The 17,748-nt window shown below is 41.3% G+C and overlaps 1 protein-coding gene across 2 annotated transcripts in view; it reads right to left on the bottom strand.

Moving 5' to 3' along the window:
* Nucleotides 1–1,594: 1,594 nt before the first annotated feature.
* CDH11 (cadherin 11) overlaps nucleotides 1,595–17,748 on the bottom strand; it is a 188,232-nt gene continuing 172,078 nt past the window's right edge. For both annotated transcript variants that reach the window (XM_003417081.4, XM_010596699.3), the window contains exons 12-13: nucleotides 6,236–6,487; nucleotides 1,595–2,935 (exon numbers count right to left, since the gene is read on the bottom strand). In XM_003417081.4, the coding sequence (XP_003417129.2) occupies nucleotides 2,439–2,935; nucleotides 6,236–6,487 (749 nt within the window). In that variant the 3' untranslated portion in view covers nucleotides 1,595–2,438. The remainder of the gene's footprint in view (nucleotides 2,936–6,235; nucleotides 6,488–17,748) is intronic.

Raw genomic sequence — 17,748 nt, 5'->3', positions numbered from 1 at the left:
TGAAAAAGGACTCTGCTAGTAGGGAAAGACATTTTATTTCCAAGCTTCTAAGAGGGTTCTACAAACAACAGAGTCTTAAAGTATAAAAGGAAAGATAAAAAAAGAAAAACAAATATTTTTAACTATTGAAAAGTAGACACCCTTTCTTTTTTTTTTTTAACTTAAACATAAAAATGTGAAAATGTACTTGTCAAATCGAATCCAAATACATTTCTAGAAAAAAGGGATGGATCATCCATGGTGACAGGGTTACTTACAGCTGTAGAGTTGTTTAAGGGCTATTCACATTCCTTTTGAGTTATTTCTTCATTTCAAATTCAGTGGAGGTCTGTGCAAATCTAGCAAAATATTCTTTGGATTACAAAAAATATATATATAAATGAACAAAACCTGCAATTATGGAAGCATCGAGAATGTACAATCTTTCACTGCAATGAAATATTCTAAAGTGACATTGTCCACAGAATCTATTCCATTGAAGTGTTCAACCCAATTTGATTGAAATGCAAAGTAAAATGGTACTGAGCACTTACTTCACAGAAACATTTCTCTTTGTATGCATTTTGACTGAGTCATAAAAATAGTATGTAGCAGGAAATCAAGAAATGCCTGAAACAAACTTTCCTAAATCAGAAAAAAACATAATCTAAAAATTGTCCGCAATCCAAGAGAAAATGTGTGCCCTGTGACTGAGTGAGGGAAAGAGCTTGCAGCAGGGCTTTGTGTGGTCTTTCCCCGAGTATTGCTACGTTTTGACCTTTGGCCCAAAGGAGCAGGTGAAATATCCATCAGGAAGCCCCAATCCCCAGGAAGCTAGGTGGGATTGCGTAAGGCTTTACAGGCGAACTCACAGATCAAGTGGTATTGACCCTCAGCCCCCAACATGGTCCCTGCCCTTATTCTGAGTTAATGGCCCAAAGTTTATTTTAAAACAAAGGTGATGAAATGAAGCTTTTTTTGTCTTATTAAAACTTCAAGTCACATTAATTCAAGAGGAGTTAAAATTACAGGAGGAAAGCTAAACAAGCAGTTTCAAGGGTCTGAGCCATTATGACAGTCTGGCAAGATCAATACAAGGAAAAATGGAATCGCCTGGGAGGGCTGGCAGCTACATGGGGCAAGTTCATATTCTCGAATCTGCACTCCTCCCACCCCCAAATGCTCAGTGCAGGGTATGACATTTATACCGTGAGCACGAGAGTCCTGATAGTTTCATTCTGCCATGGATTCGTCTCTAATAACCACAGCATCACTGATATACAAGATAAATGCATATTATAGAACATATATTGCAAAAGTAGAGACTGACCTAGATCTTAACATCCTTCTTTTTTAGAAGATGTGTGTGGAAAGGAGCCGGGAGCCTAACACCTAAAATGTACAAAAAAGCTTTACACAATGTTTACATAATCTTGTCTGAAAAAGCATTTGTAAAACATACTTGATTTTAAATAAACAATAAAAGCAATGGACAGGCTACAAACAGATCATAAATAGGGTTATTCAAAGATCACAATTATCTTAAATTAGAAATACAAATGGGGCATTAGAAAGACTAAAGAATTGTTCTTCAACATTAAGAATCAAACCAGGATTAAAAAAGAATCTTTTTCTTTTATTTCAAAGGTCGCTTCTTATATTGAAGCTCATATTAAAGCAACAGTACAATGTTCATAAAATATAAGTGTGATGCCGTAACGTTTCTTACATGTCAGAATACTGATATTTGTATGTATACTAAAATAAGAACTTTAAAATTGTACAAATAGATACATTAAAAATGACATAGAAATAGGGCGCCTCTCACTGAAACAAGACAGTTATATCTGGCACGTATTAGTTTAAGATGAAAGTAGAAGCAAAAAGATTTACAAGAATCAGCAGTAACAAGATTGATGCTCAAGAGACATAATTATACATTGTATTGTACATACATTGTATGGGTTTAAGCTGGCTGAATAGTATATATTTCAAGTTTAAAAATGCACTACATATAGTGTCCATAGTTTAAGGCGAAATTACAGCTCAGAACTGTTGTCCTTTCTAATTTTGTGGAAGCTTCTTTGACAAATTAAGAAAAAAAAAAAAGAGGAAGAAGAAGAAAGACTTTGATATTCATAACACAGAAATGATTTCCCTTCATTGTAAGTTCACCATCAGATTTCTCCTTCACTTAAATATTTTGTATGCCAAGTGGTTTTTTTTCTCCTAGCGAAGTTGATAAACAACTTCAATATTTGCCTTTTTCGTAAGAAAAGGTACTTCACAGTATTTACCACTTTGATGTCCTTGCAGTTTTATTAAACGTATCCTCTCTGTAAAACATTGCTTGTTTTAAATGAGCCTTTCCTTGATTTAAAAAAATACCTGTTTACATATCTTCTAGATTCTTCAGAACGCCAGACACAGTTCTTAAGGCCAAATTTGTATCATTATTGTTAAGAATCATCATCAAAAGTGTCTTTGGAACCATACAAGTCTGCTAGTTTCTTAAAACGAGGTCCCCAGTTCTGTAGATAGTCATAGTCCAAGTCTGAGTCTGTGGTGGCAGACTCTAAAGAGCTCAAGGACCCAGCCACCGATCCCCTTCCTTCGTAACCATAGATTTGGATGGAGTCATAAGGAGGGGCCGTTGGATCATTATCTGCCTCCTGTATTCTCGTGTTGATGAAGTCATCCACGTCCACACTGTTGGGGGCTGGCCGGAGCCCAGGTCTGGGCATGTACTGATACTCAGGTTTTATGTCTTTGCGAGGAATAAATCCATTGATACCATCAGGATTCTGGAGGGTGGCAATGTCAAAAGCCTCTGTGTCTTCCTCGCCACCCCCTTCATCATCGTAGGTAATGATGTTCTCACGGACATCTTCTTCCTCAAAGACGATAAGTGGTTCTTTCTTCTGCCTTCTCAGGGTCACAAACAACACAACGATGACTAGAGGGAAAGAAAAAGAAAGTAAGCGTGGGTTAAGCCCAGTATCCCTGGGTTCTTTTACCAAAGAACTGCTTAACGTGAATCCTGGTGTACACATGCCTCAGAATTGGAACCAGTGTATAAAATGAGATATTTACTTAGAATGTCCAAAGATGTGTACAACTGTCCTCCATCTGCCTCTTCCTACAAAACGCTGCTGTCAGAACATCCCGTCCCACGAAGAGGCAGCTTAGAGACATTCTGAATTTTTTACAAATGAATCCAGACACGATTTGGAAATCATTTCAAGGTCCAACCTCCCTAAGAATTAGGAAGGTTTTGATATGTTGGTCTTCAGACTTTTAAAAGTGACTTATAGAATTTCCTTTTTGCAAAGGAAGGCAGCTGCCTCTTCACATTTTACGAATGAGGACATTGAGAGACCCGAGCCTCACTTTCTATAGGAGGTGATGCCTAGCCTTCTCCCACAGGCCTGAAGGGCCAGCAATGGCCCTTGTTGCTGTTGTTAGATGCCGTTGAGTCGTTCTCCGACTCATAGCAACCCTCTGTATAATAGACCAAAATGTTGCCCAGTTCTGTGCCATTCTCACAATAGTAGGTATGTTTGAGTCCATTGTTGCTGCCACTATGTCAGTCCATCTCATTGAGGGTCTTCCTCTTCTTCACTCACCCTCTACTTTACCAAACATGTTGTCCTTCTCTAAGGATTCGATGACCCTATTCCACCTTAATAAGAAATCTTACCCAGTACATGACTGGACTCTCTTTGGACCACAGCATAGATGAGGGGAAGTTTGTAAAGACTCCTAGGAGACAAATCCCCCATTTATTTGAACATAGGAAAATAGCATCAGCTGAAACCCCAGATGAAGCAATGCCATCTCCTCCCTGGGAGAGGGGATTCCATTAAGCTTGGGCAATCTGGCAGGAGTGAGAAGAGTCATTTATAAGGAAAGTTCAGGCTCTGCTTAATTCTTTATTGATTCCTTCCCCTCCCCATCAGGGACTTCTACAATGTTATCCATTAGAAGCCTCTCCCACACACTCAGCTAGATTGAAGAAAATGGTTGTAGCTGGATTTAGCAAGTAGAGTGAGAGCCCCAGTGGGTTCCCCAGTGGGAACCATCACTCCGGGATGCAGGGATGAGGGCTGGCTTTCCCTGGGTTGCATGTGGTTCCTGGTGCTCACCAAGCAGGGTCCTCCTTTGGACCCTGTCCCTGGCATCACCTCTGTCTGGTCCATTTCTTTCCTAATTCTTTGCTTGGCTGACACCTTCTCGTCTTTTGTCATGGAAGCTTTCCCTGGTGTCCCATCCTGACCCCTGACAGTACTATAAGCATTTGCTCCAGGCACCCATTGGCCCTTGTCTTACTATCATCACAACACTTATCACATAATCTAAGACCTCTTCAAAGTTTTAAAAAGCAAAGATGTCACTTGGATGACTAAGGTGCGCCTGATGCAAGCCATGGTCTTTCCAACCACCTCATACGTGTGTGAAGGATGGACAATGAACAAAGAAGACAGAAGAAGAAGCAATGCATTCAAACCGTGGTGTTGGAAAGAACAGTAAATATGCCATGGACTGCCAGAAGAGTGAACAAATCAGTCTTAGGAGAAATACAACCAGAATGCTCCTTAGAAGCAAGGATGGTGAGACTCTGACTCACTTGCTTTGAACATATCATCAGGAAAGTCCAATCCCTAAAAAATGACATTGTGTTTGGTAAAGTAGAGGTTCAGCAAAAATGAGGGAAACCCTCAATAAGACTGACTGACACAACAGTAATAATAATGGACTCAAACACACCAATGATCAAAAAGATGGCACAGGACCAGGCAAGGTTTTGTTCTGTTGTACATGAGTCACCAAGAGACAGAGCTGGCTTGATGGCAATTAGCAACAGCAACACTATATTATTAATTTCTCTGGGCTCTTTCTTATTCTATTCCCTCTACTTGGAATATTCATCCATCCCAGCTCCCTTCTCTAGCTAGAAAATCTTTCAGCATCCAACACCTATGTTACCTCCTCTAGGAAGATGTCTCTTACCTTCCTAGGCAATGTCAGGCTCTTTCCACTCTGTGCCCCACCACATGTAGTCCATGGCCCCATCACAACATTCACCGTGCTCCTCTCCAGTCCATCTGTCCTACAGCTTTTCCTTGATAGACTGTGAGCTTACTGAGCACAGAGATCATGTAGAATTCTCTTTATCCCTCATAGCCTTAGGGTCTAATGTCCAGACAGCACTCAATAAAAATGTGTTGAACCGAACTTATTGACTTTTCCCTATGGAATCAGATTACATTAATTCATTCAATAAAGAACTAAACATTGTGGGAACAGCATGGGTTTGCTGTCAGAGATACTTGGCTTTGAATCCTGGCTTTGTCACTGACTAGCTCTGTGACACTAGGACAAATGATCAATGTTCCTGAGGTCCAGCAATGGTAGGTTCATTAGCATCAGAGCTTTGCTGCTATTACAGGTAGAAGCACAGATGGGATGAAAGCACAGAAGATGGGCATCTAGCCCAGCTGGAAAGTGCAGGAGAAGCTTCTGGGGTCCCCATGAGCTCAGGCATCCACATAGATATCACACAGGATGAGGAGAGGAGGGGTCAGGGCTCTCTTTTGCTCAGGCTGAACTTCTAGATGCTCAGATCCTTCACATGCTCTCTATTGCCTCATGCTTATTTCTGCCCGTACCCCTTCTCCTTCCTCTTTCGGAGCAAACTCTTGCTCAGACACCAGCTCTCCATTACCTAAATTCTTCTGCTGCAAAACTGCCTCTGATGTTTGCCCAACGTCCAGCAGATGGCCTCAGCTATTCAGTCCAGTGATATTCAATAATTTGCTCATTATAACCCCCTGACCCCACTCTGTCATAACTGCTTGTTAAATCGCCTTCCAGACCCATAAACCCATTGCTGTCAAGTCAATGCCAACTCACAGTGACCTTACAGGACAGAGTAGAACTGCCCCAAAGGGTTTCTAAGGCTGTAATCTTCACAGAAGTAGACCTCCACAGGTTTCCGTGGAGGACCAGCTGGTGGGTTAGAACCACCCACCTTTGGATTAGCAGCTGAGCGCTTAACCACTGGGCCACCAGGACTTCTTCTCCCTGCCCCACTAACCAGAAGATGCATGAAAGCAAGCACTACCTCTTTGTCTCAAACTGTAGCCATACTAAACGGCATAGTCCCTGGTAACCAGCCTGTACTAGAGAAATGTCTGTGGTCCAAGGAGGGGGTCTAGTTTAAGCCCCTTCTGCAGTGAGCAGAGAGATGCCTTACCCAGGAGGATGACGATGCAGGCGAGGATGGCGATCAGCGCCCCGGTGCTCAGCCCGGCGTTGAGGATGTAGGCCTCGGCGTTGCAGGAGAGCAACCCCCCGTGCACGTCGCAGCCGCAGACCTTGATGGTGAGCGTGTTGGTGCTGCTCATGGGCGGGATGCCACCATCGCTGATCACGATGGGCAGGAGGTACAAATCCTGCTTCTGCCGACTGAACCCTCCGCGCCGGGCGTACACCCCCGCCGTGTTATCTGTTGGGAGACAAGACAGTGGGCGCTCTTGTGTCGAGACCTTTGGGAATCACAGCCTTAGCGTTTCTGCATTCCGTTGGGCAGAGCTGAGGGCGCACTTCTCATCGCAACGGTTATCAACCCAAATTTTTCCCACTTGTTCTTTAATCTAAGGATCCAGAGAAGCCGCACTCACTTGGCAGGGTAAGATCACAGACTAATCTCTCTCCATTTTAGAATAAAACTCAGAAATTCATCCCTTTCTATTTGGCTTGGCGCCTTTATTGGCAAGCTAACTATGCCATTTTCTGCCAGGGCGTTGCCCCTTAATCAAATCCTACAAGAAAGTATGGACTTCAACCATATAATCTATGCTGCTATAGACTATAATTAAATATATAAGTGGATGTGAGGAATTAAAAAAAAAAAAAAAGTTTCTTCCTAAAACATTGACTCCTTCTTTGTTTAGGAAACAGTGAGCTTCTGTTTATGATGATGGAAAATTTGGCAAAAATTACTGATGAGGGTTGCACAATGTGATTAACGTAACTGAGATCACTAAGCTGTACAGTGAAAAATACTGGATGGCAAATGGGTATGTCTATATATTTACAACCATAAAAAAAAATAAGACGCTTTTTCACGTCAGCACTTCCCCTACAGCACTATAAGTCTTTGGTCAGTTTTTTGTTTTGTTTGTTTTTTAAGGGATTCAAAGTCAACACTCAAACCTTGCCCAAACTATGGATCCACTCATGAGTAGCAAAGGAAAATATCTTATTTAAAGAAGGACTATTTTATAAGCTTAAAAATCGATTTATGTTTTCTTTGAAACTCAAAACCATTAGTCACCAGTTAACCACATCAGCCCTTCTGCTTAAAATGATTCCAAGTGTTTCTGCTGCCTACATGACACAGCCTCACCCCTACAAAGTAGCCCACCAGACATCTCCCTCATCTAGACCTTGCCTTGGGTGCAGTGGTGGTTCAGGGGTAGTATTCTCACCTTCCACGCAGGAGAGCTGAATCCAATTTCCAGCCAACGCACCCCAAGCTCGGCCACCACCTGTCGGTCAGTGGAGGCTTGTGTGTTGCTATGATGCTGAGTGAGTTTCAGCAGAGCTTTGCCAGCCTAAGATGGACTAGGAAGAAAGGCCTGGCAACCTACTTCTGAAAACCAGCAAATGAAAACCCTAGGATCACAGCAGTCCAATTTTTAACTGATCACAGGGATAGTGCTAGACCAGGCAGCATTTTGTTCTACTTGCATGGGGTCCTGTTGTGCATGGGATCCCATTGTGCATGGGGTTGCCATGAGTCAGAGGCCAACCTGAGTGCAGCTAACAGCAACAGACTTTGCCTTGCCCTCAAGGGTCACATCCTGCCCTTCCCACAGGTACCAATCCAGCCTGACATGAAGAGCTCACTTCTGCTCCCCAAGCACTCCATACTCTTCCATGTGCCTTATATCCCCTGCTCTCTTGCCCAAAATAGCTCTTCCTCTTGTCATGACAGGTGAGCTTCTCAAGCCTCACAATTGAACTCAAAAGTCATTTCTTCTGTGTGGCCTTCCTGGATCTCTCCCTCCATCTTCTTTGTGACTGTGACACTGTACTTTCCTATACAAACCTTTATTCCACTAGTCTGTCATTATTTGTTGACATAACCACCCTGACCTCTACCAGGCTGTGAGCTTCTTGAGAACAGGGAGTTTTATCTGATTCATTTCCTTCTCTCCAGTTCCTGACACACAGCAGGCACTCAATAAATATTTATTGAACAATGGCATAACTATATTCTGGGAAAGGTTTAACCAAAATTCCAGATGTTAGTTTTCATGCACAGCAGTGTTCTCAATCTTTTGTAACCTATCTCCCCACAATGCCTCCTCATCATGTTCTCTGCGTAACTCCACCCACCAAGATATTTTTCCTGGCTCTTTGTTTCTGGGGAAAACACTGGGTATGATAAAGCAGTAGACGTTTTGAGTAGGTTCCATTGCGTGTGTGTGTGTGTGCGTGTGTGCATGTACACACAAACATACACACAGTGATCCCCTGGTATGGTCTGTGTCCAGTTGTGGGATAAAAATCAGCAATTTACAGCAGCTTCAATGTTTTTTTTTTCAATGTACTGGCCAACATGATGACCCAATAGCTAGTAGGCTTTCAACAGGTAGACAGTACCATGAATTAGTGCCCGTGGTAGGAAAAAAAATCTTAGAATTTCCAAATAAAAGTTGATATTTTTTAGATTAAAGCAAAGGTAGTATTTTCTCTGTGAGACCCAAAATAGATATAGAAAAGGCAGATTGAGTTTTGTGTAGGGGTGAGCAGACATTTTAGGAACTTCAGATGGTAACGTGGCATTTGGTGGGCTGGCCCCATAGCCATTGATTCTCTGCAACACCTTGATCAAAACAAGGCAGAACAGCTAGCCCTTGTTTCTGTATTTTCTGATTTTTGCATGCTTGACATTTATTGCTCTTAATGGAGATAATTACATATACTATGAAAAATAGTTTAAAAAATAAACAAACCAATCAAATTAAGTGTTGCCTGAAAATTCAGTTCCTTAACTATTCTCCCCTTTCTAGGTTATCCCATTGCTCCATACTTAGCAATTAGCAAAAAATAAGCAAAAAAATAAAATCAAAATAAAAATTTACAGACCTATAATACATTATTTCAAAATAAGTTATTTTTTTCTTCTTATAAATTGTTGAGTTCAAAAATTTTTTTCACAAATAAAAAGTAACGTGTACCACCATCTTAAAGATCCAAAATGTCACCAATGCCATCGTGAAGACAAATGAACATTAAACATGTAAGAAGAAAAGCAAATTCATCAAATTGCTTGGTCAAATACACCTCTCTTTAATATGGATGGCATCCCCAATAGGTCATTTACTTACTCAGAGTTTGTTTATCTATTGGGTCCTACTCTATTACCCACAGTGGTATGGTGGGAAAGGAGGTAAATTACTGAGTGTTTTGTTTACTTTAAGTTGTGGATGCCATCATTTAAAATCTATTCTTCAATGTGCTATCCACATTTAAGATGGCACCTCCAGAGCAAGCCGGCTGACTTACATGTGAAGGTAACTGAAAACCAAAGAGTAATGGAAAACACAGATCACAGCACACCACCAGTATGTGAATTCAAGATGTTTCAGATTCCAAACAGCTGAGTCCTCTCAGACACACTGAAACCATTACATAAAAGCATATCAAAGTACCCAGCTGACTGAGCCATTTGCAATCCAGCAGAAATCTCAAGACTTTTATTTTTTAATCACTTCTAGCAAAACATGTTTTACATATGGATTTTAAGACCAGTTTAAAAGGTAGGAGATGATGAACTGAGGGTCTGTTCTTGGGGAGATACAAATTGTATGCTTTGGAATGAGTCATTTGGCCTGTTAGGAGATTCACTTGTTCATCTGTAAAATAAAGGCATAGATAAATTGCTGTCAAGCCTGCTTCTCGGCGTTGTTTTTGGAGCCACATAACATAATGAAAGCAAATAATTGTCCTCTGTACTGTCCCTCCAGAGAGCTCATGCGGTCCTTCTACAGAAAACTAAGCACCTGCATTAAGATCCTCCAGGGCTGGTGAACTAGTGAACTCCTTGAGAATGAGGAATGTGTGTAACCAGCCTGGCTGGGCACTCAAGTGGTCTTTGTTGCTTGAGTAAATAAATGAAAGAAGGTGTTTCTCTTCCAGACCCAAGTCGCCTCAGCACCCGTGGGAGTGGGAGGTTTCTTCTGGAAAGGGCATTTCAGAGATTCGGTATCTAGGCCTGTGATGGTCTTTCTTGAGTTCCATCCTGATTATCGATCTTTCACTAATAAATAGAGGCACTATGGGCAGGAACTTCATGAAAAACAAAATTCAACAAATGGAAAAAGAAACAAACTAACAATAACAGCCTCCCCCGCTTTGTTGTTGTTGTGTGCCATGGAGTCCATTCCTAAGCATAGCAACCCTATAGGACAGGTAGAACTGCCCCCACAGGGTTTTCTAGGCTGTAATCTTTACCAGAACAGATCGCCAGGTCTTTCTCCCACGGAGCTGCTGGGTGAGTCTGAACTGCTAACTTTTAGGTTAGCAGCCCAGTGCTTAACCATTGTGCCACCAAGGCTCCTTTCCCCTCTTTAGCAGAAATCAAATTTGTATCCCAAATATGACTAAAGACTCTCTTTGATTCCCATTTTAACCAGACTGGCCTTCCCCTCCCATCTTTGAGCTGGATGCCTCACTCTGGGCATCCACATGACCGAGGCTTCTGGGTGATCCCAGGAAAAGACAGATTTGACAAGGACACACTTCCAGGGAAGTGTCAGATTTGGTGGAAAATAAATATTCCATGGATTTAAAAATTTCCATCAATAGATTTCTCAGATCCTTCTCCAAAGAGCTAACTTTCTAGTCTTTGGTGTCAATCCAACCTGCACTTTAATCCTGAGTCTTCTACATATTAACTACCTGCCTGTGGACATATTTAGTAAATGTCTTGAGTTTCTATAGTCTCAACTATGAAACTAATGACTTCTAGGGTTAAATTTGATTCCATTCATGAAGGTACTTAGCACAGAGCCAGCCTGTTGGAGATGCTCAGTAAATATTAATTCTTTTCTGGAAGCTCCCTCTTTGAGGAGGAGACTAATGAAGAAGAGAAGCTTATTGGCAAAGAGAGAAAAGCGAATTCTTGGAAATGTCATCACAATTCGAACAAAATTGCCTACGCTGAAGGCTTATCGTTCAGAGGTAGAAAAATAATTCATTCTCCTCAGTCCTGGGCAACATACACAAAAGAATGTTTTTCAAGCACCCTGGTTTTTCATCCTGATACCAGACAGTCTCATTACCAGCCACAGACATGAAACTAGTTCCGTTTTTTCCCCACTTAGGCAAAAACTTGCGAATGAGGCCATTAATAATAGTGTACGTCATGCAAAAATTGTAGTGTGTCTATTAGTGGGAAAAATAAATTCAGGATTTGAATTTTTATGTTTATACCATGCATTCCTAATCACCTGCTGTTTTTACCTGCATACCTTCCCACTGTACTAACAAAACGTAAAGGTTCCCGATGGTCTTCTCCATGGCACCAGTTTTGGAATGCAAGAATGTAGGTTACGACGATGATGTAGCCCAATGGAAGGATACATCAAACCAGCACCAAAAGGGAACATTCTGATGGGGAAACATCCCTCTGTAGGCTGCACTGTGTGCCAACCTTGCATAAAACCCACCCCCGCACCCCCCCCAAAAAAAGAAAGTTGGGGCAAAAAGCAACATGGTAGCATAAGCCATCACCTATATACGTTGAAAACAGGAAGCACTGCAGTAAAGAGTTAGTGCATTCAGCTCTCAGCATAGAGGCAGGAAAGAAGATTGACCCAGGGTGAGGAAATCAGTCACCCTAGGAGTCTCTGGGTGGCCCAAATGATTACGCTTTGGACTAGTAGCCGAAAGGTTCGTAGTTCAAACACACCCAGAAGTGTCTTGGAAGTAAGACCTGGTGATCTGCTTCCAAAAGGTCACAACTTTGAAAATCCTAGAGCGTGAGGTTCTACTCTACACCCGTGGGGTCTCCATGAGTTGGAATTAACTCCATGGCAATTAACAACAACAAAGCACTTCCCAACAGCCCTTAAGATGTCCTTGCTTGTCTAAAGATTCCCTATTGCTTCACTTGATCAGAGACACGTTAGCCTAGAAGGATGAGCCATGCATACATCGGTTTTGGGCCCCTCTCTTGAGACTGTTGAAGATCTAGAGAATGTAGGCAAGCCAGCCACTCTGTGAATGCCCTCAGGGTCAGAGTCTGTAGTCCTGGCAGGTAAGATATTCTCTAATTGTTCAATAAACACATGCCAACTATAAGGAAATGAGGCACAACAATGAAAGTGATAGCTTCCTGCTTCCAGGGAGATATTTTCTTCACTTCTGACCCAAATCTACCTACTCTACCCTTTCTGATCAAACCTCAGAGACAGTGTAGACCTAGCTACTTCTTCACAAGCTCCTACACATTTGAAGACTATCACCCAGTCACCAGCAGAATAATCATTATTTGGTTACTTTCCCCTGGGTCTACTCCACTTTCTCTAGAAATGTGACAATAGCTTTATCAGGAGAAAAGAAAAAATATGTATGCACCTATGTGAAATATGTATATACGTATATAGTGTATCCTAAAAGTCTTAGTAGAAATTTAAGTTTCAATAATTTTGGAAGCATTGCTGTTGTGGGTTTCTGTGAGTCGATTTCAACTCATGGTGACGCTGTATGTGCAGAGTAAAACTGCACTCCAAAGGGTTTCCAATGCTGTGGACTTGAGGAAGACAATCATCAGGTCTTTCTCTTCCGAGGTGCCTCTGGGTGGGTTTGAACCACCAATCTTTCAGTCAGTAGTTGAGTGCGTGATCATTTGTGCCACTCAGGGACTACCACTTTATCACAGTCCCTGGCAATTGTTTGAAAGTCTGTGTTCTCCACCAGATGGTAACCTTCCTGAGGGCGAGGCCTGTGTCTCAGTCATCTTGGCATATTTAATGGTGTTTTACGCATTGACAGAATAATTGCCTGAATGGTATTCCTTTCAATACATCTCAGCATCCTCCTGGCGTTTCCACCACAGTCAGATTTTACTGATTCATCAGCTTGCAGTCCATTCTCCCATCTCCATCTTCTTCTACTCCTCACTTTTGAACCTGGCCCAATCAACACTGCGTGTATCTATATTGTGGATTTTCTTGCTGCTCAATGCTTCATCGTTTTTATGTCATTATTTATTTATAATCTATGTTGAGTCTGAGTCAACTAAGCAATATTTATGGAGCAGGTAATATATGGAAGCCCTCTTCCTTGTTACCTTCACATACCTTATACCAGGCCATTTTTCAAACTGAGCTGAACGTACGATTACTCTTATTTCATAGGAAGGAAAGTGAGAAACAAAGACTTGCTGAAGACCACACAGAAAATACAAACATGGCTAGGTTCAGGCTCCTCTAGGTTTCACCGTGTTTCTATTAGCACACAGCTGACTCTGGAGCCCTAGGATTATTGCATGTCGATGACTTTGCTTCCTTTTTACCAAATTTCTCCAATGTGGTTGGTTAATTAGACAGACCTTCTTTCCCATCATAGCCTCTAATTAAATCTGGGCAGATGCAGGTCCCAGATAAAGAGTGCCTCTTAGGAACCTAGGAATTTTCTGGCAGAAAAACCTATGAACGAGTCCTTATTTAACACCTCCATGCCCACAGCATTTTTAGAAACACACACACCTCAAAAACAAACTAATGAGGCAAAAAATAATCTCTCCGTTTGCTGCAATGAGGTAAATTTGATAAAATGTTACTATCAAAATACTACTGAAAAAAAAAAAAAAAGCTTCAAACCAAGATTCTTATGGGTATAACGTCTCCCAGCTAAAACAAGGACCTGTACCCTATCGGGGGAGAAGGTGATCATGATCTTTAATAAAAGCCTCTGATTCTGAGTATAGTCAGAGATCTGCAAACATGGAGTAGATTAATGAATAATACAGTAGGAAAAATTGCCTTGTGTAGGTGTGAAATTCAAGCATGTGTATATGAGACATGTATGTGTGCGGTGTTCACTGGCATTAATAAATGTTTTCATTGCTATATTTTATTACATCCCTTAGAATCATCTTTATTTGAGGATAATATTCTCCTTGGTGATGCAGTATAAAGCGAGAAAGAGTATTTCTTATTTTAAGAAATAAAGACATTTAAAGAAAAGCACACAGGAATTAGGAGCCCGGGTGGTGCAATGGTGAAGCACTTGGCTGCTAACCCAAAGATTGGCGGCTCAAACCCACCCAGGGACTCCTCGGGAGAAAGACCTGGTGATCTGCTCCCGTGAAGATTACAGCCTAGAAAACACTGTGGGGCAGTTCTGCTCTGTCACATGGGGTTCCTATGAGTTGAAATCTACTTGACAGCACCTAACAACCACCACCACCTAGGAATGAAGTTGGAGATAAACATTTGGGATTTTTAAGACAGTTAAGAAAGTCCAGGAGTTAGTGAAGCCAGTGACCAGAGAGAACCTTAAAAGAATAATGTTCTGATCCACCAAGAAGACTTATTTTTTGCTGTCGTTGTTGACTTAGTGGTATTGGGGAAGGAAGTGTCTCGGATAATCTGTGTGGGACAAACTGCAGAAATGAATTTCAGGCAGAAAAGGAGCATAATTATTTACATAAATGAAAATGGCAGGGCATTAAAAGACATCTGCCATTTTGATCTGCCAACAAAGAATCTTCCAGATTGAAGCAATTAAGGGAGAAAAAAAAAAAAAAAACCTTCCACGAAAATCTGTTTGGCTATCTTCGAATTACACAAATGAAAACCAGAAGCCTATTTGGATGTTATTTGATACTGCACATAGAAAAGGAAATGTTCCTAGTTTGGGGAACAAAATTTAAAAAAGCAAAGAAAGAAAGATGGTCGCCAAGTGGTCTAGTCTAGGTGAGTCTGTATTGACTATCCTTAATTTCAGTACAAATATTTCTCAGACAGTGTGGGCTTAACTCTGAATGCCTCAGAGCTCATTTAAAATAAAAGTGCAACTTGACTCATCTTGGATATAATATTATGCTTGAAAAACAAACACTTTTGAAGGTCATTTCTTCCTGGATCCAAATCCTGTGTGTCCAATATAAATTTGTGGAATAAAAAATGAATGAATGGAGGAATGGATGGAAAGGGAGGCTAACTCCCCCAGAATATTCCAGTATTCCTGAATATTCCAGAATATTCCTTTGCAGCCTGAGGCTTATCTCATAACATATAATCAATTTTTTCCATAAAAATAGCTAATTCTTGAAATGTCTTAATCACTTTACATACTACAAAGTGTTTTCCCATCGATTCATTCACTTTAATTGATCTCCTTAGTGAGCCCATCTTTCTTAAATGTTGGGCTGCTGCCCCACAGAGCTCACATTTCAAGTGGGAGACACACAGGGAAATGTATGCTTTCAATGCAGAGTGATAGGGAAAATAACAGAGGTTAGTTCAGCACTTCTGGAATTCAGAGGAGGAAGCATCCAAGATGACCTAGGGTTACCTGGCAAAGTCTCAACTACAAGAAAACTTCATTTGAGGAGAGACTTGACGGAGGAGGAGTAGGCCAAACCAGCTGCTGTCAAGTAGGTTCTGACTCATGGCGAGCCCATGTACTCCGGAGGGTTTTCAGTGGCTGAGTTTTCAGAAGTAGATCACCAGGCCTTTCTTCCAAGGTGCCTCTGGGTAAACTCGATCCTCCAACCTTTTGATTAGCCACCAAGAGCTTTAACTTTGCACCACCCAGGGATATTACAGGCAGAACAAAAACATGGAGGTGTGAGGGTGTGGCATGTTTGGGGAACCAGAGAGGGCTTGAAATTTCTGGAGCTTACCAGGTTTAAGGTAGCAAGAGATGGAAGCTGATAGAGGTAAAGTTTACAGGGGCTACATCATATAATTTCCTGCTCATTAGCTATGACGTTTTAGTTAACTTTATAGGCAATGGAGACTTTTTCTCCTTTAAGAAGACAAAGATACATGTTGATGATTAAGAACTGAATTAAGTCTTTTTTTTTTAAGGCTGGAGTCAAGTAGAACTGTTTGGAGGCCACCTTGATAGCCACAGCTTCCTGGTGGGAAAGTCATTAACAGCTACTATCAAAATTGGCTGTCTTTCACAATGTAACTAACTTTTCTGAACGTGCTTTGCAGAACTTCTCGACTTCAGGGGCCGCGTCTTAGTCACTGTGGAAGCCCTACTCCTCGGACACTACATGGCACAAAGGACATGAGAACAGCTCATCTTTCCATGATTGTGGAAGGGTGGAAACAAGAGGTTATGGGCGGGGGGGGGGACTAGGAAATTCCTAGTTTTTCATTAGCCTCATACTGACGAGAAACATTAAAGATGGAGAAGGGCAAATAAAACAGAGAAAGTGTTTCATGGTGGCTAAAGGGCTACTCTTTCAATTTGAAAGAGTAAAAAAAAAAATCCTCACAACTAGACCAATAAGCAATATCATGATAAACAAAGAGGGAAGTTGTCAAGGATCTGATTTTACATGGATCCACAATCAACACCCATAGAAGCAGCAGTCAAGAAATCAAAACACACATTGCATTGGGGAAATCTGCTGCAAAAGACCTCTTTAAAGTGTTGAAAAGCAAAGACATCAGTTTAAGGACTAGGGTGTGCCTGACCCAAGCTATGGTGTTTTCAATCGCCTCATACGCATCGGAACATTGGACAATGAATAAGGAAGACTGAAGAAGAACTGATGCCTTTGAATTGTGGTGTCGGTGAAGAATACTGAATATATCATGAACTGCCAAAAGAATGAACAAATATGTCTTTGAAGAAGTACAACCAGAATGCTCCTTAGAAGCAAAGATGGTGAGACTTCATCTTACGTACTTTGGACATGTTATTAGGAGGGATCAGTCTCTGGACAAGGACATCATGGTTAGTAAAGGGTCAGAGAAAAAGAGGAAGACCCTCAACGAGATGGACTTACACGTTGGCTGCAACAATCAGCTCAAGCATAACAATGATTGTGAGGATGGCACAGGACCGGGTAGTGTTTTGTTCTGTTGTGCATAGGGTTGCTATGAGTTGGAACCAACTCAGTGGTCCCTAACAACAACAACAAAGGGCTACTCTTTGAATTTGCGGACTTGAAAATACTAAGAACATTTTTGTTTTTGTTGTAACGGGCACGTATTACAAGCTCCAAAAATTATTCTCTGCTGCTCAAATGACAAAACGATGTTCTAATAGCTAAGTAACCCCATGATCCGATATGCTTCCAACTTTAGTTGAGATGGCCCATTGGAAAGCATGCAGCCCTGAGGCTTGGGCACTTGGAATCTGTCCCAGCTCCGCCGCTAGCTTTCTGGACTTTGGTGCCCTTACTCTCAATCCATGAATTAGGGGTGGTATAATAACTGATCATTTTTTTTTAAGTAGTATTATTCAAGCTATTAGTATCGATACCATTCCCCATTTTAAAGATGAGTTACAAAGTCGAGCACTTAATCACTGATCCTTGCTCTTTCCTGTCTACTTTATGAAAAGAGGTTTGGAAATTAAAATATGAGGTTCAATATTAACTATAACTTAGTTGCCATTGAGTCAATTCAGACTCAAGACAACCAACTCTGATTTAACTACTTTATCAAACCATTAGGTCAAAGGACAAAATCATACTATCTTCTTGTTAGAAGTCAAACA

Source organism: Loxodonta africana, chromosome 21, assembly GCF_030014295.1.
Source record: "Loxodonta africana isolate mLoxAfr1 chromosome 21, mLoxAfr1.hap2, whole genome shotgun sequence".
Taxonomy (NCBI): domain Eukaryota; kingdom Metazoa; phylum Chordata; class Mammalia; order Proboscidea; family Elephantidae; genus Loxodonta; species Loxodonta africana.
This window is presented reverse-complemented; position numbering and strand designations above follow the sequence as displayed.